This window comes from Cryptomeria japonica, chromosome 9 (assembly GCF_030272615.1).
Source record: "Cryptomeria japonica chromosome 9, Sugi_1.0, whole genome shotgun sequence".
Classification (NCBI taxonomy): Eukaryota; Viridiplantae; Streptophyta; class Pinopsida; order Cupressales; family Cupressaceae; genus Cryptomeria; species Cryptomeria japonica.
This window is the reverse complement of record NC_081413.1, coordinates 672,970,998-672,998,698: the sequence shown is the minus strand read 5'-3', so window position 1 is coordinate 672,998,698 and position 27,701 is coordinate 672,970,998. Positions and strand designations below refer to the sequence as shown.

The window sequence follows — 27,701 nt, the reverse complement described above, 5'->3', positions numbered from 1 at the left end:
TTTATATATCTACATTTCTGTTTACTCAGTAGTAATCTCGCAAGTAGGATAGCGAGTAAATATATCTCAAATTCTTTGGATAGAGCATGGACTGCCATATCCATGGATCCTTTGATCCTAGTTGTGAGCTCTTGTTGTGCAGTAATGATATTGTGAGTTTTCATCACTCTTTTCATGCTGGTTTCTAATGCAACTATGACATGGTTGTCTTCATTTTCATTCACCATCTCTCTTACCACTTGATTCCACTTCTTTGTAGAAATATTTGGATCACAAAGTGGCAACTCTTCTTCCTTATTTGATCTAGATGCTGTTATACAAATAAATCGACTTCGAGATGAGTGCAGAGTGATCCATTGAATAAGTGCTATACTACTTAAAACACTTTTGACACTTGCTATTATTACATAAAGGGTATAATGTTCATTTTATTTGAAAAAAACTATGTACAGCAAGAAAGATATACTTCCTGCAAAAGAAAAAAAAGAAAGAAAGATATACTTCCAATTATTTTTGCTTTCAAACAAGCCAAGATTCTTATGATCTGATCAGATCATTACACTTTTCTTAAGGTGTTGCGTTTTAATGGCAACTGATTATGTTTGTAAACAAAAATATTTGAGTTCAGTTCCCCCGGGGTAGCCTGTTGTGTAATGCACCTGGGATTTGGGTACTCATTTGTGACTTAATGGATGTGAGCTCCACTAGAAAAGGCATTACTGCTGTGCAGTGAGCTGCATCATATGCCAAGGGTATATTTGCTTATTTATTATTACTTGGAGATTCAACATGCCTTTTAATTTAAATTTTTTTCAGTTCATCTTTAAATTAGAAAGAAAAAGGAAAATAAAAAATTGACTGCAGTGTTGTTTGGAATTTCGTCTCAGATGTTTTTAAGGGGCTTATTTCAAGGAAGTATTGGAAAGGGACTATGCCCTTGATTCATTGTTATTGTTTCATGCGTTCGAATGAGACAGAAGCAACAATCATTCAGGTATCTCCCTCTCTCTCTCTCTCTCTCTCTCATTCATTATTTGTGTGTGATCCTTGATTGCTTATTCTAAGAAGAATAATTTTTCCATCCTGTAATTTCTTGTTGTTAGTCTTATAGTCAGCTTTGGTTGTAAAACATTGAAGTGCAATTACTTTGTACGTCTGAAATAAAATATGGACAGATTACCAAGGTTTGAAGTTTGTCAGAAATTGATTTTTATGTTTAATTTAGTTTCAGCTTTGAAGGACATGATTTCTTGTAGCAGCAAGTTTCTAAAACTATAAGGTTCAAATTGGAGAAAGCAAAAGCAACTAGTGTTTAAAACTGTTAGGGAATATTAAATATAAATGTAAGTTTATATAATGTTTGTTTATATAAACACATTGGTACTAAATTCCTGTAAACATTCTCGTCATAAGTTTATGTTAAAAAAAGTTCCTGCACTAAATTCATGTACACATTCCTGTCTATCTCTTTTTGGAAAGGTTACTTTGAGGGCCACATGCTTGCAAATTTTCAAGTCATTATGATTTTTTTTTTATCATGAAATGATGATCTGATGTAAGTGATAAACATATACATATTGAGTATGTCATATAAAATAATCATAATCTTATTTTTATTGTCTCTCAAGATTGGAGTACACAATGATGCATAAATTGTTAAATTAGCATGTAGCCCACAAGTGGGCTAGGGCTCTATGTGTTGGTTTCCCAACTTGTATTCTAGTAACTACTAAAAACTAACCTGATCTTATGCTCAAAGCTGTTGGAAGTTAGGCCAACGAACAAGAAACACTTTCAATTTGTTTTTTCTGAACTTTAGGTTGTTCAGGACCTAGGGGGGTTCCCTTTATGACATTGACTGCAAATATGCAGTAGATCTATGAACCAATGCCTAGTAGATCAATTTTTGATAATTTGTGAATTATATCATAAAACACACAAGCTCCTTGTAATAAATTTGATTTAGACGTGAGGATACAAATAATTACATATAACAAGTATAAAGTTGGTTTAAGATTTATCGTTTTAAGATCAATTTTGAGGTTATGGGAGAAACAAGAACCTCTTGGTGCCTATTCAGGATCACAAAATCACTAAGACATACATCTTCATTTCATAATTGATCAGTATACTTTAATGGTCATTCAGGAATCATCACCATGTAATAATTCAACTTGCAGTGGGCTAAGATGTGATCCTACTTTAAAATCCATTTTGTGACAACAATATTTTTGCTATTTTCATTGAAAGAAATTATAGTGCTCATTTGAATCTTTAAAACTTTTGGAACCCCCAAACTAATGATAAATTTCCTTTTTAAAAGAAAAAGATAACCTTGCAGGGTTGTGAGAAGAAGTGTGCCTTGGATCTAATGAACAATTCTTTGAGTGCAACTTCCCATGAGAACTTGGAGTCTCTATTAGCAACAATATGCCATGGTTCGTTTCTGTAGTAAATTTGGAGATATTTGTGACTACATCTTCTCATGCAACTTGTATAACCTTTGATGGTGCAAAAATGGTGCAAACATGTTTTTGAAGTTATGTGGAAATCCATAGTAGATTGGGATTCTAGGATATAATGGATTTTGCAGAAATCCTAGGTTATAGTGTATATTGTGAAAAATTTGGGATATAGTGGATATTTTGAAAATAATGGGATGTAGTGGATTTTGTGGAAATTTCGAGGTATAGTCGATATTTCGGAAATTCTAGGGTATAGTGGATATATCCTAATGCAATCGAAAGTTCCAAAATTGCATAACTTCCTCAATTTTTCTCGGATCTTCCTGAAATTTGTAATGTGACATCTTAGACACTAGGAAAGCTGCACAATATCTACTAGAACAAGCAAAAGTTTTGCAATTACATAACTCAATTTTGCTTGGATCTTCCCCAAACTTGAATTGTGACATCTTGGACATTATGAAATCAATGAATTGTTTTAATAACATCCACAAGGCCAAACAGCCTATGGGACCCACAAATAGCTAGCAAAAGAAGCTTGCAAAGCCCAAACAAACCCAAACGAATTATTGTGACTTTTAAACCTCCTTCTCTTTCTGCATCTTGGATCTTCTACTGTGTATCTTGATTAGGAAATCTGCAACTCTTGTTATCTTTTCGTCATCAAATAGGTTACACAAGGTGTTTACATTTAGTGTCTCAACATAATTGATCCGAATGTCATTATAGGCTGGACACTCCATGATGTAATGTCATTTTGTCTCCACCACCCTTTGAGTGCAATATCTACATCTTCTATCTTCCCATTCCTCTTTGGGTATCATCCATCTCCTTGTTTCACATCTAAGTTGATGTGAGCTAGTCCTTATCTGAGCAATTACCATTTTTGCCTTCCACTTTATATCCATTCCTATGTAGTTCTTTTGTGTATGGCCATGTGTGGGATTGAAATGTTTGATATAGTATTCCTTTTTCCTCTCTATTTGACCTGCTCACATGTTTTCTTTGAATTTTTCTTGCAAGTATTTATTTATTGCTCCATTGTTATTTGGGCAATATTTTAGGTTAATATCCCATTTATTTGTCCGTTTAATGTTTTGTTTCATCCATGTGCTCTTCCTTCTATCTAGCTTCTCTCCCATTGCCAAATTTGGCAGCCATGTATCTCCATGTTTTCTAACCTCCTTAAGTAATTTTGTAGCTGGAACATAGTTGATGCCTGTAACGTCCCCTTGTTGAAATAGTATTTATAAATAAGTAATAATAATAAATTAAAATATAAAAGAATAAAAAATAAAATTTAATATAATTAAATTTTAGTTAAGTTTAATGAATGGTCAAAAGGCATGAAATGAAAAGTTGTGACTCACTCAAACATGAGATAGAAGGGAGAGAAGAGAACTTCATTTGGGAAAAAAAAAGGAGATGAAGGAAGAAAGAAGGGAGCTAAGGAATTAAGGAAGCATTTATGGGAAGAAGATAAGGAAGTGAGTCTTTCAAAGGGGCTGCAATGATTAAGGGTTGTGACTCTTTCGAAGGGTGGTAATTGTGAAAGGTTGTGACCATTATGAAGAGGTGTGACTCTCCCTCACATTGGAGGATATAAAGGGGAGAAGTTTTCATTTGAGAAAGAAGGAGCCATGGAATAGAACAAAAAATCTGAAGCATTAAAAGCAGATTTAGGAGCTAACCTAAATTAGAATTATAAGAAAATCTAGAAGAATGATATTAACATGTATCAAAAGATCAGAACACAAATACAAATCTGCAAACAATAATCAAGCAGGCATATTAAAGAAAAGAAGAGGAAACATTAAATCAATAACTAGAGAATCGGACTTGATGGAATAGAAAGGATTCTCATACACACATGTACATATCTGAGTATAGGCAGCAGATCAAATTGATATAAACAGCCGACCTGTGCATTTACAAGGTGTTTGGGCAAAAATATAGGAATAGCCCAATAGGGGACATTACAATGCCTCAATAGCGAAAGCCCCCGCCTCTGCTAGGACAATCTTGTATGGGATAGATGATTTAATCTTGAGGCTAGCCGTAATTAAATGTTTTTGTAATCTCTCTATTTGTCTCCATTTTCTTGTTGAACTGCTGCTGCCCCATGTTAAGTTCTTTCAAACAACTATGATCAAAATAGAAGAGATGGAGATATGATCTAAAATTTCTATTTTATCTGCTATAACGTGTTTTAAAGATGCACCACACTTATCAATTTTGGTGTATGCATCCTCCTGAATGTAAGCATGCTATATAAGTGGATGAGGGGCAACGTAGTGAAGAGATGTGTCTTCCCACGTGGGAAGACACATCTCTTCCCTACATACCTCTCACCACAGTATATAAACTAGTTACCATTTACTTACTCGATCAGAAGGAGTGCGACTTGTTTGAGAATCGCTTTACCACCCGATACCATGAATGGTGTAACTGTTGGTCAAATATGATAAGTTAACTTTGGTTTTATTTATCATTAGTTAACGTTAACATATTAGTATATGTAATCAAATATATATCGGAAGCATGAAATAGTACGACTGACGTTACAAAATTAACACTCCCTCTTAACTAGGGAGGACACATTTCATGTTAAAGAAAACATCACAATTCGTCCATTGATTGTGAAACAGGAGATATCACACCATAGTGATATTCAGAGATATGGTTCAACAATGAATATCAAGTCTCATGATACTCACCATAACTCATAGTTATCAAGTAAAGTATGTGCACTGGCAGCAAGTCACATGATGCCTACCATACTGATAATGAATTCATGGCATGTCCACGAATATTATGTTCATAATATTCACCATGAAGATCTCTATCATAATTATGGTTTATTTAATGATATCAACCAACAGATATCTACTATAATGTCTCAGAGATATATATACTATCATGACATGTCCACAGATATCAAGTCACATGATATCTATCAAGATAGTTAAATTGATAATTGTAAAATCGTCACCTTACAATATCAATTTGAAACAAGTGTTCATTATTGAAAAGTCGTCACCCTTCAATAATGTTCACAGAAGGCCCATGCAGTCATGGAGTTACACACATGACAAATAAAAGAGTTTACACACCAAACATCTTTAAATATATTAGTATATCAGAATAAATGAGACTCTGTCAAAATCAAATAACATTTTCAAGCATACCAAGTTTATCTCTAAAGTGTTCAATCTTGATCCTGGAGAGAGGCTTGGTAAGAATGTCTGCAATCTGATCACCTGTACTAATATAATTCAGTCGGATCACATTCCTTTCCACCATATCTTGAACATAGTGATAAGGAATCTCAATGTGTTTAGACCTGTCATGAAATACTGGATTCATTGAAAGCTTGATGCAACTCTGATTGTCACAGTAGATGACAGTAGGATTTAAGGACTGACCAAACAATCCAAGCAATTTCTGGAGCCATACAACTTCTCTTGCTCCCATGGAGGCTGCAATGTATTCAGCTTCTGTAGAACTCTGAGCAACTGAAGACTGTTTTCTACATATCCATGAGATCATTCCTGATCCTAAACTGAAGCAACATCCTGATGTGCTTTTCCTGTCAACTATGCTTCCAGACCAATCAGAATTAGTGAATCCATGCAAGTCAAGTTCTACATGTTTATATTTCAAACCAAAACCAATAGTTCCTCGAAGATATCTCAGAATATGCTTTGTAGCAACAAGATGTATTTCCCTAGGTTCACACATGAACTGACGTAGTGCATTTACAACATAACATATATCAGGTCCTGTGTTTACCAAATACATCAGAGATCCAATAATCTGTCTGTAGAGTGTAGGATCTGCAAGCTTTGATTTTGCAGCTGTTGTTGATATGTGGCGACTGATCAGCAAGTACTGTACACTCAACACGTGTTTACCAAAATTTTTTTGCCATTTTTTTGTTGATGAAAACCGACATTGTAATAAAACCCTAAAAAGGCCGACTTTGTTTTGTTGCCCTTAAAACGCATGTTATAAGCGGCTGGGATGCTTAAGACATTGTAAGGTGGATATACTGTTTTTGCTGGATAATAAGAAAGATTGGACGACTGTGTATGGTGGACGTAACCCATTTTGGGTGAACCACGTTAAATCTCTGTGTTATCTGTGTCTTGTTTTATTTCTTTATCTTTTGTATTTAAATCTGCATATAATTGTTAGTTCATATTTGCTTCGGATTTGCTTGAAACCCTAACAACTGTTTCCTTTAGCTTGTTGAGATTTGTCTCCATAGGTGTGGTCATGGATCTACAATCCAACATTCTAAATCTCTTGAGTATATCAATGGTGTATTTTCCTTGATTAAGGATTAGACCATCTGCCTGGTGGCAAACTTCCAATCCAAGGAAGTAGTGAAGAATTCCTAAATCTTTCATATCAAACTTAGAGGCTAATTCTTTCTTACATCGAGAAATACAATTATCCTCTCCTGTGATAGTAGATTATCAACATAAAGAATAAGAATTAATAATTCACCATTGATTATCTTGTAGTAGAGATTTGGATCTGGTTCATTCTTGAAAAACCCTAATTCCAAGAGATAGTGATCAATTCTTTCATACCATGCTCTGGGGGCCTGTTTCAGTCCATAAAGAGCTTTCTTTAATATGCAGACATGTGATTCAGCCTTATGAATCACAAAACCTTCAGGTTGCTCCAAATTAACTTCTTCAATCTTACCATTCAGAAAAGCAGTCTTGACATCCATTTGATGGACTTTCCATCCTTTAATGCTGCAATAGCCAAAACTGCTCGGACAGAAGTGTATCTGGCAACAGGAGCAAATGTTTCTTCATAGTCAATACCTTCTTTCTGTGAGAAACCTTTGGCAACAAACCTTGCTTTGTGCTTCTCAATGCTGCCATCTGCTGCATGTTTGATTTTGAAGAGCCATTTAGAAGATACCACAGATTTGCCTTTAGGCCTAGGCACAATATCCCAGACATCATTTTTCAGAATTGACTGATACTCTTCTAACATAACATCTTTCCAAACTTGATGCTTGAGCACATCTCCAACACAAGAAGGTTCTGCATCAATGATCTCACTCATCAAGGCAGTATAACTGGGAAATAGGTTAGGTCTCTTACTTTCTCTAAAGGTCCCCTTTGGAGCAGCATAATTTTCAGCTTCTTGAAGCATCTTTTTAGCCCAAAGTGGTCTCTTCCTAGTTTCAGGATAATTTTCTTCTAAAGGTAAGCCTTGAACTTCATGCTCAGCTTCTTCAGGGGTCTCCCTCTGAATCTCAGGGGTGGAATCCTCATCCAAGCTTGTAGGAGGATCTTGGTGTTCCAATTCATTAGAGCTTTTGGACCTCCTGAATGCTATGTCTTCCTCAAAGACGACATCTCTGCTTAGTTCAATTTGTCTTTGACCAGGTATGTATATTTTGTAGGCTTTAGAGGTTTCACTGTACCCAACAAATACTCCTTTCTTTCCAGAAGGTTCTAACTTTGACCTCTTTTCTTTGGGGACATGAATATAGACTGGACAACCAAAGATCCGGAAATGACTTATGTCAGATTTGTTGCCAGTAAAGGCTTCTTCAGGTGTTTTATTGTCAAGAAGAGAATGAGGACATCTATTTTGAATGTACACATCCGTCCTAGATGCTTCGGCCCAAAATGAGGTTTCTATATTTTGGTCAAACAACATAGCCCTAGCAGCTTCTACTATAGTCCTATTCTTTCTTTCAGCTACCCCATTTTGTTGTGGGTTATAAGGTACAGTTAACTCCCTCTTAATCCCAACATTTATACAATAATCTTTAAACATATCAGAAGCGTATTCGCCCCATTGTCTGTTCTTAAGGTTATGATTTTCTTACTTGTCATATTTTCTGCAAGAGCTTTGAATTCTTTAAATTTAGAAAGGATTTCTTCAGACTCTTTGTACCTCAGAAAATATATCCAGGTCTTCCTAGAATAATCACCTACAAATATTACATAATATAAAAATCCCCCTAATGAGGGTACAAACATGGGTCCACATAAATTAGAATGAACTAATTCTAATACATTTTTGGATTTACTGTTGCTAGAATTAAAAGACCCTTTAGTATTCTTTCCCAAGGCACACCCTTTGCAGGCTCCTTCAGATTTTTGACTTAGCTTGGGTAAGCCGATCACCATCTTCTCTATCTTAGGTAGGGCATGGAAATGAAGGTGCCCCAATCTTCTGTGCCAAAGTTCATTCGAATCTGGAGTCTCATGAATCAAGGCTAGAGGTGGAGTGGTGCAAAGTCTGTAGAGGCTCCCTTGTCTTACTCCAATGGTGTGGGCTTTCTTGATGGTGGAGTTCTTTGGCCAAGCAAGTACCTTTCCTTCCATAAAGATTAATTTGTAACCCTTATCTTCAAGTGCAGAAACTGAGACAAGGTTTCTCTTTATACCAGGTACAAATAGAACTCCAGTTAGTTGTAGGGATATGCCTGACTTTAGGTTGATATTGTAGGTTCCTATTCCCATAATTGGATAATTTGAGTCATCACCAATTGTCACTTCTTCATTTGAACTTTCCACAAGTGTATGTAGGTGCTCACGAAATCCAGTGATGTGTCGAGATGCTTCGCTATCAATCAGCCATGTGTTGAAGTTGGAGGTGACTTGACTAGAGAGGGCTGAGTAGAAGACTAGCTTCTAGGAATTACTCCCTTTCTTAATTTCTGCAATTGAAGCTTATTGTTTGATCCTGTTTGGACACTTCATTGCATAGTGCCCACATTGGTCACAGCTGAAACATTGTACTTCAAAAATGTCTCTCTTCTTCTTTGAAGACCTCTTCCCATTTGAGCTATTGTCCCTCTTTCTCTTAAAGTTCTTTCCTTTGTTGTGGGAATTAGAGTTTAGAACTTGAATGTCTTAATTACCATTGTTTTGTTTTATTCCTCTTGTGACAAGCCGAGATTCCTCTTGAATGCAATTGGTTTTGAATCTATCAAACTTAGGAAATTTAGAACGAGCACTGATTCCTTGAATGAACGATTGCCATGAGGTAGGAAGTCCATTTAGGGCCATCATAGCAAGTTTTTTGTTGTCTACTAGATGTCCAATAGTGGATAGTTGATCCCTAAGCTTAGTGATCCTCAAGAAATAGGATGTAACTGTTTCTCCTTTATTCATCTTTATATGGTGTAGTTGATTCTTTAGGGTGAGAGCCCTGCTAGTGTTGTTGATTTCATAAATGTCAGCTAGTGCTTTGAACATTTGAAAGGCCGTCTCATATTTAGAAATGATTGGTACAATGTGGTCTCTTATTGAATTCACAATTATCTTAAGGGCCTTCTCACTGTCCTTGCTCCATTGAATTTTCTCTGTATCATCAGAGGGTTCAGGAATTTCACTTTTGACATGGGAGTCAATCTTATTTTCTTTCAAAGCAAGGATGATCCTGAATTTCCAAGATACAAAATTTGATGCTCCATCTAATCTATCTTCAAACCTAACTCCGGTTGCCATTAGGATTATGGGAATGTGATCTTAGTAAGGTTCTGGTGAAAGTTTATGAGATCGTTACATCCTTAACTTCGCTCTGATACCATGTTAAGTTCTTTCAAACAACTGTGATCAAAATAGAAGAGATGGAGATATGATCTGAAAGTTGCATTTTATCTGCTATAGCGTGTTTTAAAGATGGACCACACTTATCAATTTCGGTGTATGCATCCTCCTGAATGTAAGCATGCTATATAAGTGGATGAGGGGTTACGTAGTGAAGAGATATGTCTTCCCACATGGGAAGACACATCTCTTCCCTACGTACCTCTCACCATAGTATATAAACTAGTTACCGTTTACTTACCCGATCGGAAGGAGTGCGACTTGTTTGAGAATCGCTTTACCACCCGATACCATGAACGGTGTAACCATTGGTCAAATGGGATAAGTTAACTTTGGTTTTATTTATCATTAGTTAACGTTAACATATTAGTATATGTAATCAAATTAATATATATACATATCGGAAGCATGAAATAGTACGACCGACGTTACAAAATTAACACCCCATACTTCATATCCGTATAATACCACCGGAACCACAAGAAGCCCAAAAAAGAGTTTTCTTAGTTTTCCAATTCCATAGTTCAGCTCCTCTACATCTATTTTGAAGTGAGTATAAGGCTTTCCATCCCCCTTGGATCCTTTTTGCTCTATAAGTTTCCCAGCTGAGTTTATTGTGGAAGTCTAGGCCAAGGCACTTCTATTCATTGACCATGTGGTGGAATGTGTTGTTGCCAAGCTTGTAAATAAACATCCTTTTCATTGAAGATATGGTGGAATGTGTTGTTTCTTCTAGATATTGCATGATTTCTTGTTATATACTCATCTTAGATGAAGTTCTTTGATTGTGATGGAGTAATGTGTGGATGTTGATAATTCCTTAGTTCATACCATTTGCAAATGGATGATTTTCAATTACAGTGCATAGCTAGCTTGAACATTAAAACGTGGTAAGTTCAATTGTGGATGAGTTTATTCAAGCTGCACCAATGTATTGGATATTTGAGTGAATGATTCATGATATGAAAACTATTGGTTTTGTGTAGCTGTTGGTAGCATGGTGAAGGAAAGCTTGGTTGAAGGAATGTGTCCATCCAAGCATGACCCATTATTGTCATTGATCTTAGAAGTAGATTAGACCTCTGTAAACCCTTCATCTCCTTTTTTCCCTTTTTAAGTCAATCGGTAAATTTCCATGTTCCGGCCACATTCAAGCAAGAGTTCAAGCAAAACGTAAACCCCCTTGTGATTCTAGCAGATCACATCACAATCACTGAGTTACCCACACGTCAAGACCTAACAATAGAAACCTTGGAGTCATCTTGGTTGATCATATAATTTAGCATCCGAGAAGATTTTGTTCAAGAGAGGGTAAAATACTTAGTATTTTATTTTGTGTATGAAGTGCATAAAAACACATCAACAATCGGTGTTCATATTCATGTGATAGTTTGGTTTTATAAATAGAAAACTTTGTGGTGAAATAAGTACTTCTAGTCTCGTCCTCCTACCTTTGAGATGAAAAGATAAGTCTAGATTGTTTCTTTCTTTCATTTTGTTTACATGCGAAACCCTATAAGATTATTTGTGTAGTGTGCATAATTTGCAATCTAGTTTATTTGTTTTAGATTTTAGGAATAGATTCAATTAGAGAGGTTTGCTTGCTGATTCAAAGAGAGGATTTCCTCACACACTATTCCATTTTCACTTGTGATGAAAGTGACAATTTAAAACACTTACAACATTTGTATTCATCATCACTACATTGAGAAGTTGGTTGATCTTGAAGACATTTCTTTTCATTACTGGACATCTCAAGAGTGATTTGCTAATCTAATGACCTATAGGAAAATATGTAGATACTCAGAGAAGCCAAATAGTTTTATGCACAAAATAATAACGCTTCTCATCTTTCATTCAATAGACACTACATATATATAGGATGTGTATATCCTCTATTATAAAAAATTCCTATAACAACTCCCGAAATATATGAGTTGTTTTAACAACTCAACAAATGTACAAACAAACACTCCTTAAATAATTATTTTCTCACCTAGATTAGTTTCGTGAGTTGTTACTACAACTCACTTTTATTTTCACTTCGGACACATTATTATACTTACTAATGTGAACACTAACATGACAATTCCCAACATGACCAAACCTTTTGGTCCTGATTTCTTTGTCAAATTTGAAGAAAAATTCGAGTTGTTTCTTATTAAGAATTCAAGTTTATATAAACATGTTGGTTAATATCCCATTATAAACTACATTTTTTAACCATCGTGTAACTCTCTATTATAATAATAAACAATTCATTATGCTAGCACCATAGTTCCAGGATTTGCCTAGAATCAGCGAGTCCTAAGCCGAGTGACATTGGGCGAGTTCCAGGGGCCTAAGCTCGGGCTGGTTTGAGTCTAGAACGAGACTTGCCGAGACTCGGGACTCACGTACTTGGCTTGGATTCAGCAAGTCTCGATGCTTGGACTCGGCTAGAGTCAATTTTTTTTTTTTTAAATCTCAAAAATAAACAAAAACCGACATTTTTTCAAAAAAAATTGCATCCAAAAACCCTAGAATGTCCCTAAAAGCATCATTTTGCCCAATACAAAGATCATTTTTCTCACATCTAACACCTTGTGTAGCTTATCATTGCTACCCCTCAAACCCATCAACATCTCCACTCCCAAACTCCCACTAGTTAGTGGGACCTATCTTAGATGCTTTTGTAGGAGGGATGTGGGCTCCTTTGAGCCATAGACTTCTAGTTATTGTTTAGATATTTGTTTGGAAAATTTGATGTCATGGATTTCATATTCCATGAGTTTTGTATACCTTTGACAATATTTAAATATCTAAGTGTGCTAATTCCTTCAACTATAATTTGCGTTTATAATTATGTGATTGATGTATACTTGTGTATGTGATCAAATTAGCTTCTACTTGATGATGTTATTGTGTCTTTATGGTTTATTTAATAAAGGGTGCATGAAACAAGTTTTAAATCTTGAAAAATCTCTAAATTTCTTGGGTTTTTCAATTGTCCAACCTGTGCCGGGTTTTTTTGCTGAGTCCCAAGTCCCGAGTCGAGTTACCCTTGCTGAGTTTGCGCCGAGTCCAAGTCTTGTTTCTATGGCTAGCACACATCCTCTAATGATTTTTTTCTCTCTAAATCTCATTCCTACCTTCAATCCTATCAACACACAAAGGGACACAAGTCTTAAGAGGATTTGGGAGGGGATGATGAAGTGGTTTAAGAATATTGTCCCATCTTTGGTCAGTATCACTTTGCTATATCTACCTAATATTTGAATTGGTCAATTCTTAAAATGCTTGAAATGCTTATGGGATGCAGATTCGGGTAGATCAAATACATTCTAGGTAAATGAAATTTTGGGTAGATATGCTTGACCCATTCTATTTGCTATCTTCCATCAATTTGTTTGTTTTAGCAACTGATAAATTGGTGAAATGGGAATGGATATTATTGTGTGCTTACTTGGTTATGATGGAAATGAAAGATGGAATAAATTTGTTGATTCCCATGACAGGTGTGTGGAAGAAGTCAAAGAAATTAATCATGTTAATGTCCACATATTTCCAAAAGAAGTTCAAGGTTTAAGCGTTTTAGTTTTAGCCTACCACAATTATCTGAATGCAATTCTCAATACAATCCCTTAAAAAGGCCATTGATCAACACCCCTAAAAACATCCTCTAACGGCAATGTTGTAAATTTGTACCTTTAAGAAGTTTGATTTTTGAATAGCAAAATCCTTTATCAACCTCTTATTTCTTATAAGCATTCATGACATGATAGATTTTGGCCATATTTTTTTTCATTTTTGACTTCTCAATTTTGACCAGATGATAATATTGCTTGCATGGCTCTAATAATACTCTTCTCTGACTTGTTGTTTGATATATGCACTTAGCGTGCAGAAGTGGCCCTGATGAGCAAAATAGAGGATCCTGTTGTCCATAAAGTTCGGGATGTGGCTCCAAATAAGGTAAGCAACAATAGTAAAGTTAAAAGATGCAATAATTCTTTTCTCCATAAGAATGAAAAACATATATTAGCAGGAAGGAAAAATTATTTGAGAATACTTTTGAAATTAAAGTATTTTAGTCCATCTTTGATTTCATGTTTAAGCATTTTAGAGGTCAAATATATATCATTTTCATTTGTAATTGGAATGAACTTTATTAGCTTTCCCAAATGAGGTTTGGTGGCACAAATCTATATTAAAGTGATTATTGATGCTTTGTTTGTTAAAAAAATGCATCAGTAAATGTATGCCTTAAGTGTTCATATTAAGGTTCACATCGCTGGAGGCACATAAGCCTCATTGCAAACAATATAAAAGAATGTGATTAGTATGTTACGTATTCTTTTCTGGATCACTTTGATTTCTATGCACACATCAAGACTGCAAACTGTAGTTGTAAAGGCAGCCTGTCACAAAAGACTGGATATTTAGTAGGGCTTCAACTACTTTCAATTATGTTCTGGCTGACTCCCTTCAAAATGGATTGAAGTAGTGGCCAACTTCAAGTTGTTAATTTATTACTGTGATTAACCTTTAACTAAGGCTATGGTCCAATGGACGGGGGGCTACCTAAACTTTCTCAGGGGTGCTGCTGAGAAAAACTAGTAGTATTTTAAAATGAGGCAGGTCCCATGGATTTTATACCAGAAGCTAATGTTAAAAATTTCAGTTGAGGATTTTTAGGAAGATGTTCTCATTCATATTATAACACCAGCTAATGCTAAAAAAAAAGGATGAATCCAAAGTATTTGAGATGCCTTATAATGACATCAAATGGAACAAAAAACCCCTGAACTGTAGAGGAAATTTCCAGTCCTACCCCACAGGCAACTGCATAAATTCTTAGAGCAAAAAAGTAGGGGGGCTCCTATTTTTGAAAACAAGATTCCAGTTTATCCTTCAACAGTTTTATCCTTATCTCATGGGCTCTGTCACTCCATAATTATAGATTCTGAAGCTTCCTACATGAGACCACTTCCTAAGTATTCCAATGAGTTATTTTTTTTAGTGTGGTATACTTTGGGTGGCTTGAGTCGATATAGCATATCTCCTTAAGTCAGTTATGTTGGTGAAAGCCACCGGAGTTAAAAAGTTTTGGTGTATTAAAAGGATAAGCAATTATCCTACGTTGGCGAAAGCCACCAGAGTTATAAAGTTTTGGTGTATTCAAAGGATAAGCAAATATCCCAAATATACTATTACAAGGTGATCAATTTATTTGAGCGTGAAAATTATCTAGGTTACTTGGAACCCCATTAAATGATGTGCACATTTGATTGTCAATTTAGCATGAATTTTAATGGTATCTAAGTAGGTATACCTTGCCTTTGTTGATCGGATCCCAGGTATCGATCTGCTATGTGTTTATTTCCGAATTGCTGTGTGTTATCATTTATCTGCCTAAGCAAGTACTTCTCAAGATATCAACCATTATGGCATATCCATAGATATCACGTCTCATGATATCCACCATTATGGTTTACCCAACCAATATTGTAAGATTGTCATCACCCTACAATAATGGTGAGATGTACAAGTGTTCATCATTGTGAGATCGTCACCTCACAATGATATTCACCATGGCTCATCCAGAGGGTAAACACACAAGTACAAGAAATTCATCACGGATTGTCTCACGTGAAGTTGTCATGGCATCACACACATGGCATCCACCATGAATCATATTAGAGGGTGGAGATGAGAGCTTTCACTTCAAGTATCCCTCAAGGAGAAATGCATTAGCAAGAGTTTACACATTAAACATATTTTCTCAAATAGAAGAATACATTAGTATAACATATAACCAAATTAATGATGCTGAGACTCACTCTCAGCTAGGGCTTCATTCTTTACCATATCAAGCTTACCTCGAAAGTGCACAAACTTTTTTCCGAAGAAAGGCTTGGCGAGAATGTCCGTCATCTGCTCATTAGTGCCAATGTATCTTAACTGAATAACATACGTTTCCACTTGATTTCCACATGCCTTGACCTTTCATGAAATACAAGGTTGGAGTCAGCATCACTCTTGATGTATTCCAAGCTCACCAAGTATTCATCTATCCATAAATATCATGACCTAGTAATCATCATAAAGACCTTCTAATCCATATACATGGGACTCCATCTCATGAAGCATAATTCTCTGATTAATCACTAGATAAACCATCTTGACATAGTCCACTCCCTCTGAATCAATATAGATCCTCGAATATCAATTGAAGCTTATCTTCTCAGTTGCTCCCTCTGTTACGGAAGCATACCCTGCTCACATGGTTCCAATCACTTATGCTTCTTGGTCTGTCCTAGAGCATTTCAGAGAGAGATTACAAATAGTTCAAACTATCCCAAGGAAATATTAATGCTAGAAGTATACAAGATTCACTATCTCAATGTTATAACATGAATTAATAACTACATAAAATTCATGAACATTATTCAAGCATGAAATACTTATCTCTTTACACCACAACTCTGACGGATACAGGTTCGGTTGATTTTCCTGCATACTCGGACATTATATCAGATCCTGTTGTCTCAGGGAACAACTGAATAAATTAACTTCAACAAACTTGAGATATAGGCCTCTGAAGTTTAGACAAGTTTGAATGTTAGATGCCACTGAATATCTGCACAAGATGTTTATTCACTGTGACGTCAAGTCTGCAATCTTAGAAGCCTCCCTTGTATTGTTGTTCTCTGCACATATCTTTGCTATACAATCTGCTAACAGTTCTTTGGTTTGGTAACCAGTTATAACTGAGAACGGAAGTCCTGGGTCTCAGCACCTTGCTCATTCACAGCACCCAAGGCGCGGCGAACTACAGAGGGGCTCAACCCCGTGGCCACCCCCACAAGCAGCATGGCACAAGACCTCTGCACAAGCCTTGTGGCGCTCATCTCAGACGCAGAGGAGGTCGACTCCCAGCCTCCAACCCACAACACGCAGAACCCCTGCATTCCCTGTGGTATATCGCCATTAATACCTCCTGACCACTGCTTCGATACGAAATGGAATTTCAGGTGTGTCGTATGACGGTTGCAGTTCAGTCCTCTAACCAACGCGATAGTAGAAATGACTTATGAGGTTACGAATGCTACTGGCTAGAAACATTCACCACCAGAATCAGTTCCTGTTCTCATATGACAGGCTTCGCCATAGAATCGATAATCTGAAGGCTCAATATCGAAATAGTCCCGTGGCTTTGGAAAGAGGTGGCATTAACCACACAAACTTCAGCAGCGACAATAATCAACTTTCACAAAAATATGATGCAATTCGGCAAACATATAGAATGGAGACTAGCAATGAGGCGATGAGCCAGAGGCTTCGCCGTTTGATGGATATTGCCCGCCCATGCTTCACACACATATCTACCAGAGCATTGAATTAATGTGCCAGTGTCAAAATCTCACATTCTGTATGCCATGTTGCAATTTTATTTAATTTATTGCTTAAGTGGTAAATCCTTTGAACAGCGACCCTATCATCCTTTCACGCTTGCATTGTACTTTTGTGAGACGAGTCAATTGATCCCCCTTTCATAGTTATCTCTTTCATTTTATCCGCACATGACGGGACATCTGCTACTACAGCTTCTGAGACAATTCTCTAACTTTCATGCTTTGAAGGATGTTCGTAACCTGCTTCGAAAATCCTCACGATCACAACATGATGTGCAAAATCATCTCTACCTTGCAATCACGCCCTTCCCTTTCGATGCTACTTGTGTGTAGCGTGGAAACAATATGAAGTCCATAGAATAACTATGGCATCAATACGTGAACCCAATAATGTGACTGTCACCGGAACACTGTTAATTAACTTCAGGCTTGTCTCAATATGTGATGAATTAGTCAGTCACCAATATAAACTGATATAATACTACCATTACACAACCGGCTGGCTGTGTCACCACTCATGGATAGTAACATTCATTTTGAATTCATACAGGCTCGGATTTAATCTCCATCAGTGCACAAACACAGGAGCGTACAACCTGGCTCTGATACCATGTTAGTCGGATTCCAGGTATCGATCTGCTATGTGTTTATTTCCGAATTGCTGTGTGTTATCATTTATCTGCCTAAGCAAGTATGGTACCCAAACTTGTGTGTGTGTATTCTGTATATATTATTCTATCATCTTTATATTCAACTTCCTTTATTTACTGCTATCTTTTGTTGACAGCCCAGACAGACATTCGACTCTAACTATGTCCTCACCGACAATAGGGATCAGTGTCGACTGTTCCTTAGTCGACTCCCTTACGGACTGCAGACAATTATAATATTGCTGCTGTATTCGCCAACTCTTGTCTCTATACTTTATATCGACTTGCTCCTTGTCATCTATATCGGTGCTATTATTCTATCGACCTGCAGAGTCTTGTCCTCATCACGGCTCTTAAGAAGAACCGGATCATACTAAATACGATACCCATGGTGATCCAAATAGACGTGTCTAATTACACAGAAAGGTGGCAAGAACGATAGATACCGATTCATTAATGAATCGATGTAAGAATAATCGGTTAACCATAACTGACACTAACTAAACACTATTAGACACTAATAGTCAGATAACAAATGAAGTCGATGATGATAACAAGTTAATTAACAATTAACTTGATGACAAATGTAGGTCGATAGCAATTTCAATTTACAATTATAATATTTATGCGTAATCTGAAAGTTAAGACTGAACTTAATAATAAGAACAGGTAATTGAAATCATACAAATGTCTAAGGCTGATAGGCCAATTAGACATTTGTATTGTCTAGGCTAGGTTAGAGAATCTGACCATAGCTATATCTTCAACAGCTTTATGCCCTAAGAAGATTACAAAGTACAATGTTGAAGGATTGGGAGTAAATGAAGAGGAAAGGAACCTCAACAAAGATTTGTAAGTTCAGTTCTATAATGCAAAGCATATTGATCTTGTTAAATGCCAAATTGTAGGTGTAAAAAATGTCTAATTTCTACAAGTATAGCTATACATGCCATCTAAATTTTTTATTGCTTCTTTTAGGCTATATAGATGGTTGAATTAATCAGTTATAGGTTGATAGTAATAAAGCAGCAATTTGAAATTTAAAGTGATAAAAAAAATTGATTCCTAGTAGTAGGAGGCTAAATGTGTCTATCTGCTTTGTGGGAGAAAAAGATAGGTTAGTTGGCCAATGTAGATATTCATTGTCATATTTGTTGTTGATTCCCAACTCCAACCTAGGCAATCATTTAAGTATCTTCATATACCTTGTTGTAATGTCCCCTACTAGGAGGTGGCTAGTTTACCAATAATTAATGTATATCATTAAATATTATTATACTTTAAATTAAGTGATTGAGATTAGAGAACAACTAATTCTCCATATTGCAATCGATAACCAATTATATTTAGGGTTTATCCTTATTACTTCCCTAACCCTAACGTAGGATGGGGAATTATTGTGCTAGGGTGCTTGGAAACCAATCTACAAGCAGGCTCCCCCAAGGTTTGAGGAACACAGGTCCATACCCTATCTTGGGACTTCTCCCTCAAGGTTTCAGGAACACAGGTCCCTACCCCATCTTGGGACTTCTTCCTCAAGGTTTCAAGAACACCTGTCCATACCCCATCTTGGGACTAACCCGTCTTGCGAGGAATTTATTTGCCTCTCCCTACACAAACCAACCTATTTTCGTGAAGGCATTAGCGAAAGATCAAGGGCTAGACCATTTAATTTATTGGTCTTTCAAGTATTACGAATGTATAAGAAATTAAATGTTAATCTAGTTTCCTTAATATTACCAATGCAAATTATTGACAATATTCCCTAATATGCATTTATAAATATAATGTCTCATATTATAGATATTTGTTCTTTATTCTTAATGTTTCATATCATATAATTGCAAATAGTCACTTAGCAATAAGTGAGATTTGTCATACCAATCTGTTGTCAAAGGCAGTATTGTTCGATCTTCCTCTTGATGAGTGTAGATTACCTGTATTGTTCCTCTGATATGATTCAATGATTTCGTTGATATGTTGTTCTGACTTATATATATCCCTTAAGAGGGAGTGAAAGGTTGTGCCTTCTGATTGGTCATAACCTTCCCAGAAGTGGTGTCTCTTCCTACAGGTCCTTCGCCTTTTCATTTATTGAACTGTTGCTTATCACCTTAATAACCCATGCCTTAATCATTGTATATGAAGCGTTGCATATGATGTTGTCTTATGTAGCAATGGAAAAGACTTGTTTTTTATTCGATTGTGTTATTCTTCCCTGGCTGGGCATAACAACCACATGGAATGATTAAATCCTTGGTTTAAACGCTGACTTCAGCATTCAGCACTACAGAAAATTTTGAAGTCTTAAATAATAAGACAATTTACTGAACGTATATATATCTGAATTTATTTATTATTTATTTGTTTTCCTTTAAGGTAGGTTGTGAGAAGTACTATGGCGGGGGCATGACACTTGTTCTCTCCATAGGCAAATTATGTGGTAAGAAATTTATTCATGTTTGTTCTCTTTCATGTTTTTTTTCATATTTTAGAGTTGGAGAGTGGTAAATGTGGACAAAAAGTTCGATGTGTCCTCCCAAAATCTCATACTGTTTTCATCACTAATTTTCGCGATCTTACCTCTTTGTTTAATTAGTTTTGTTTCTATTTTAATGTACACATGGAGAACTTTTGTCACTATGCCCCTTTTAAAATTATTTCTTTTAGAAATTTCAAGTAATTTAATTTAATTTGTTTCTTAAATAGGCAGTTTTTTTCTTGCCTAGATGCTTGGATGTCCCTCATGCAATTGAGGGACAACCAAACATTCTACAAACATTCTAGTGCTTCTATGATGTCTTGGGGGGATTCTATAATTTTGAGAAGAACGGGGACAGTCAAGGGACATCCCTTGCCATCCTATCATCTAAAAAATGCCTATGTGGATAAGGATGTTAGTGTAAAAGCTGGGGATGCATCCTCATGGAACATTAGAAAATGTAGATTTTTATTTGAAATTCTAATTTTGACTTTTTCTACAAAGTAAACCAATCATTTATCATTCACAAGATCTAATTCATTCTATCATCACAATTCAATAGTTCCAATCCATTCGAGAGCATATCTAAGTATCTTAGCTAAGCTACAACATCTTATCTTCAAGTATGCTTTGATGATCAATTTTGTTAGCCAATACACATTCTTGATATTTTTAAATTGAAGTTAATATTATGGAAAGACTAAAGGGTTTTCATTTATGTTATTTTGACCATCATTATGAATTAGCAGGACTCCATTCTACCTTGGGGTCATATACTATCTCAACTAATTATCTATCTTTCTTAGATTCCCCCCCTAATGGGTTTGAGTGGCTCAAAGTTTGGATATAGTTCTTGAGCTCAAAGATGGACCTTTTTGGTGGGCTATGTCAAAATAAGATTTTGACAGTTGACAATTTGATCAAGAGAGGTTTCTTGATTCCTAAAAAATGTGTTCTTTATGAGAATGATGCTGAATTGATGTTACACCTTTTGACTGCCCTTTGCTTGGTGAGCTTTCAAAATTTTGCGAGGGAGATTTGAACTCTATTGGACATCCATTGGTTCCTTTGTTGATCTTGCTAGGGGCTGGTCCTCTCCTTTTTTCTATCCCTTTATCAAGTTGATTTAGTCTCTACTCATTTTTGTTGGGGTTTATGGTTAAATACCAAAATCTTCAAAAATAGAAAAAAGTAGTTCGGAGGAGGTGGGTTGGAGAACTCTTCATGCTGTTTTAGATAATATATCAATTAAGAGAAAGGAGCCTTGGCACCCTACATTGGGTAGCAATTTCAAGATATTTACTAATGGGGAGACTATTCTTAAACCTTAGAAGTTAGACACTAAGTTACCGGTTCCGGTTCGGATTCAGGTTCAGATTCGGGTATGGATTCGCGGATTCGGCAAAATTTTTTTTTTTTTGGGTACGGGTACGGATTCGCGGATTCGGCAAAAATTTTTTTTTTTTTGGTACGGGTACGGGTTCGTCCGTACATATATATATATATATTTTTAAATCTTTTTTTAATATATATATATATATATATATATATATATATATATATGTTCAAACTTCAAACATCAAAATTATATATGTTCACAGTTCAAACATACAAATATGAAACATACAATGTAACTTTCCCATAGAATGATACATAAATGATAACAGATAAATCATAAATCATAAATCCATAATTGCCAATGCCAATAAATATTCTGATATTGATATATCATAAATCATAAATGTAATATCATATTCATAATTTGCAAAAAAGATAATATTCAAGTTTCAAGTTTCAAAATGTGAAAATGTCATGACACAATAAAGTATAAAGTTAAACATTCAAACTACAAGCCATCTATGGGATTTAAATTCCATATTCATCTTCATCTGAAGCATCCAACCCAAGCCCACGGTCATCAAGTGGTTCAAATTCAGCATCAATTGAACCAATATCAAATGGAATGCCACTCCCACTAGCTATGTCTCTCTCAAATTCCATAACCGCCTCGTCTATAGAGACTTGGCAAAGTTGTGCAACTGTAGCATCTAATTCAGCACACTCAGGGGCTAGATCCCAATTCCTTGTTACACCCTCGCTATATTCAGGGTCCTTATGTGACAACAAACGAAGGTTGGAGTGTACGTAGACCAAATCCTCAGCTTTCTTTGCACCCAAACGATTACGTTTGACTGAGTGGATGAAGGAGTATGTACTCCAATTCCGCTCAGCTGAAGAAGAACTTGCAACCTGTTAAAAGTTAAAACATAATTAGAAATTTATAAATTAAAATTATAAAATAAAAATATGATAGCATCAAATGGAATTGGAAAACTATAAAAATAAAAAATAAAAAGATACATTCTTGGGAGTTAAGTTTAATTGCAAGAGGCTGCAAGTAAACGGAGCCTTGACCATGTACATACCACCACTCATCAGCATCCATCCCATATCTAGCATTAAGAGCTACAACATCATGATTTTTTGCAGATACAAATTGGCCAAACTCCCTCATGACAATATTTCTTGTCTCCTCATCTTGATATATCTTTTTAAAGGCAGCCCTATAGCCAGAAGCAACCTCTGCATCTCTATATGGTGGCACCCTCCTTGGTGTTGCAAGCATCTCTGCACTATAAAATTTTGGCGTCAAAGCAAATGCTAAGAGATGTAAGGGGGTGGTCATCTTGTTCCAACGGTCAACAACAATTTTCTGCACAACTTTGAAAAATGTTTCCGTTGGGTCATTTTCTTTTCTATTTATTACTTTTTTTATTTTTTCCACCATGCAATCCATGCCATCATAAATCTCGCCCAAACATGGGCGATCAGTATCAGCATACCTGATCATGCTCATGATGGGCTCAGTGAAATTCAAAACATATTCCACATCATCCCACCATTTCTCACTAAGGATCAATGCTCTTACTTTTAGAGCTCTTTCTGTGTGGGATTGCTTCCATACACTCCACAAGCTGTTGATGACCATAGAACTCAAGGCGTCTCGCACCTTCAGAAGTCGTCTTAAGACGAGCGTGTGAGATGCAAATCGTGTTTCAGCAACCTAACATGAGATAACAAAATACACAACATATATCAAATGCAAGTCTATAAAAAATACAAATTTAAAACTAAAAAATTAAAAAATAAAATTTAAAATTAGTAATTATAAATTACCTTCAACAACTCCAACTTGGAGAAGGTCATGAAAATGGCTTGTGACATATGATGATTAGTCACAAACATTTGAATCTCCTCGCCCTCCGCATACAGTTTTTTCACCCAATCAATTTGTGTGCCAAGCTTTTGCATGATTAAATTGAGTGAGTGTACTGCGCATGGTGTCCAAAAGATGTGACCATATGTAGCCTCCACTATAGTCCCTGCTGCCCTACAATTTTTAGCATTGTCAGTTACAACTTGGACAACATTTTGAGGCCCCACCATGTCAATGCATTCTATCAAGATATTGGCAATGAAACTTGCATCTTTCACTTGTCCCTCACAATCCACTGCTTTCAAAAACATTGCCCCTTTAGGACACACTGCTATAACATTGATCAATGGCCTATTTTTACAATCTTTCCATCCATCAGAAACAATGGTCACACCTGTTTCCTGCCATGTATCTTTGATGACCTTCAACTGTGACTCTACGGATGCTTTCTCCTTTGCCAATAAGGTGGTTCTCACCTTTTCATACCCTGGACAAACATAATCAGAAGGTGTATTGCAAAGAGTATGCACCATGTCCCGAAAGTAAGGTGATCTAACAAGGTTGAAAGGAAGCCCATTGCCATAAAGGCAACGTCCAATTTTGGAATCTGCAATCTCTCTCAGTTCATTTTTGAAGGCAAAATCCAATGGGCCTCTTTTCCGTGAAGCCACAACATTCTGATTCTCTACTGCATCAACTGGTGGGTTTTGCATGAAAGGATGTGAACCAGCTGGTCTTGTGGAGCCAATGCTACTAGAAGGCCTCTTAGACATTGAGCTTGGATGGACAAGAGGATGATCAGTCTTTGCTTTGCTACTTCTCCTATCAGCTTCCTCTTGTTCTCTAATATATCCCAAAACTAGAGCTTTTGACAGCCCCTTGCCATTTGATCCCTTACAAAATTTTATTCCACGGCCAGGGATGAAACAAAGGTGGCCTTTCACTCGAAAGTATGAGCTGGTATACTCAGTGCCACAATGGTTGCATTGCCAAACAAAACCCCCACCACCAGACATTGGCTTGATCATTGTTGTATAATGCCAAAGTGGTGAATCTTGATCAATTTTAAAGGGGGTATTTTCAGTTCGGACATTTGCAACTGAACTAGAGCTTGCACTTGCACTTCCAGTTCCAGCCATTATGTATGATTATATGAATAATGCACCTAAAATGAAAAGAGAACGCACAACATTATTGAAAAAAATTATTAAAATTTCGGTATTATAACCCCATACTATGCATACAAAGTGTAAAAAAATATACAAGACTTCTTTAAAAAAAATTAAAAAAACTTTAAAAAACTTTAAAAAAAAATTTAAAAATTTGAAAAAAACTTGGAAAAATTCTTGAAAACTTGAAAAAAATTCAGATTCACTTACCTTTAATGGCTAAATCTTTCTTCTCCAGTGATTCCTATGCCTTTGATGCGTGTCTCACACCTTCGTAGTCGTCACCTTCGAAGAAAAATACAAAAACTAAGAAGCCTGATTGTAGAGAAAAAATCTTCAAAAATGCAAGTAGAATAGGTTGAATGCATGTTTTGATGCATGAAATGCATCATAGAGGGGCGGATTAGGGTTTAGATGTAAAAATAAGATTAAAAAAATTGTTTTTTAATTATTTTTAATTGCTTTCTAACCCGTGGGCCCCGTTTTTGGGAACCCATGGGTTTGGGTTCACCCGGGTCCTCCTGGGTTCGCCCTGGGTCCCACCTCGGCTGGGTTCCCTGTGGGTCTTGTCACGCAAGACCCATAGGGAACCCAGCCGCTTGGGCAGAACTCGGGTGGGACCCAGGGCAAACCAGGCTGTGACCAGGACCGGGCACGGACCAGGACCAGGCCCTGAACCCAGCCAGTTTTGGCAAGAACCGGTATCACAGGCTAGACCCCTATCAATGCCAAGTTGCTATAGAGAAAAGTGATCAATTGGACATGTCCCATAACTAATTAGGTGAAATTGAACTTTGATGGTGCCACAAAAGGAAAGTCGTGTCTTGTTGGCGGGTGGGAGCAAGGAATCATTAGAGATAGTAAGGGAATTATGTGGTAGTGTATGTTGGGGTGGTGGGGATTCAATCCAATCAAGTTGTTGAAGTTAAGGTGGCTTCTTGGGGTTTTTTGCTTGCTAAGGAGCTCAAGGTTTCACATCTTATTGTTGGATATTTTCTTAATATAATGCACTTTTAAAAGGCTATTTTTGTTATCCTCTTGGAAAATTAGCAACTATAGACACATAAATTTCTCCATACCTGACCACACTTGACCTTATCCCATTCCAGCCAATTAAAAAATATTTATTATTTATTTAATCAATCATTAATCTTTACTCCTCACCCTTAATTAAATAAATTGACATTTATTTTATTATGCCTAACCTTATCCTACAAACCCTCCTACTAAATCAATTAATTAATACCTACTTAATTACTTGATTTAGGCTAATTAACCTACATTACCATTTCCCCTATTATTTAATTCTATATCATCCTCAATCTTTGTCCACTCAATCCTAGCCCTTGGATCCATCTACATGGATCAAGATCTAAACTTGCCATCATATGACAAGTGTCCCTACCCTCCTTTTGCTCACACATGTGTGAGCATGAAAGGTCACATCATAGCCGCCCTACCTCTTACGCATGTCATAGACATGTCCTTTCCAAGTCAACCTTTACACATGTCATAGACATGTCTCTTTCATGAGCTTCCCCATTGCACCCCTTTTCCTTGTGACACTTGTCACAAGGCTAAGCCCTCAATCCATGCCATCTCTCTCAATCAATCTTAGCCATCCATTAATCATTGAATCATAGCCATTGATTCTCCTCTTTAAAAATCTATAACTTGAGGCCTTTGGTCTCATTTTTTATAATCTTCTATCATCCTACCCTTATGCTGCTATTTTCTTATATCAATCCATCATAATCCTAACATCATGCTACTGGTTTGAGCAACCACACTCTTCCCATTAACAACATCAAAGAGCTAATTAAGTGGAGAAGGGTGCCTCTACTTTGGCTCAAGCAAGGAGAGAAGGTATAATGGATCTTGTGCTTTAATTCTCATTCTTTTATGCATTTATCCATCACATTTTCTCATCTTCAGCAACATAACAAAAGATTCAAGGGAACTCTTAAAGTCTTTTGTTGTGGTTAAGATTGAAGATATTTATGGTGAGGGCAATTCCTTGGCTGATAAGTTAGCTAATGTGGGTGTTGGTCTAGCTGGCCTAAAACATTGGAGGTGTGTGGGTGATTTTTCCTTAGAGATTGTTTAAGGAATTAGAATGAGTCTCCCTTATGACTTTACGTTGTTTATGGATTGGTCACATTTTTGGGTGTATTTCGTCATTAGTTCCTTAATGTGGACCAGATCATATGTTGTTATAAGGAAATTGGGGATGATCCTTTGTCTTGAGTTTTCTCATGGTTTCTATTTGAAATTTGAAATTTATTTTGTTATGCTGCCATTCAGTTGTATAATTACTATTTGTAGTATGTGCTACCAATTAGTTGTGCTAATTATTACACATAGGGCATAAAACCTGGTTTTTTTCATTTTCAAGTGTATTGTAGAGCCTTCCATCTTCCTAGTTTCGGTGGTGAAAGATTAAGAATTAAACCTTACTCTTATGAGGAGGCAAGGAAGAAGGCATTTGTAAAGGTGGGCTGATTGTGTTCTTTGAGAAGGTAAATTGTTTTGACCCTGTTCTTTCATGGGAATTTGCTACATCCTGGAAAGGAAAAAGAGGTTAATGTTAGAGGCTTAAGTTTTGATGTTACCAAGGAAGACTTTGTTGTTGCTATAGGTCTTTCCATGTAGTGCTTGAAAGATCAAAAAGGAAGAAAAACATGGATGCCTGCCTTAAAGGAAAATAAAAATTGGTTAAATACTAG

The 27,701-nt window shown here is 36.2% G+C and overlaps 1 protein-coding gene across 9 annotated transcripts in view; it reads left to right on the top strand.

Annotated features, from left to right (window-relative positions):
• Positions 1-27,701, top strand: part of LOC131054862 (tRNA (guanine(37)-N1)-methyltransferase 1) — a 116,118-nt gene that overhangs the window by 72,545 nt on the left and 15,872 nt on the right. For all 9 annotated transcript variants that reach the window (XM_057989497.2, XM_057989487.2, XM_057989488.2 and 6 more), the window contains 2 exons: positions 888-994; positions 13,940-14,014. In XM_057989497.2, the coding sequence (XP_057845480.1) occupies positions 888-994; positions 13,940-14,014 (182 nt within the window). The remainder of the gene's footprint in view (positions 1-887; positions 995-13,939; positions 14,015-27,701) is intronic.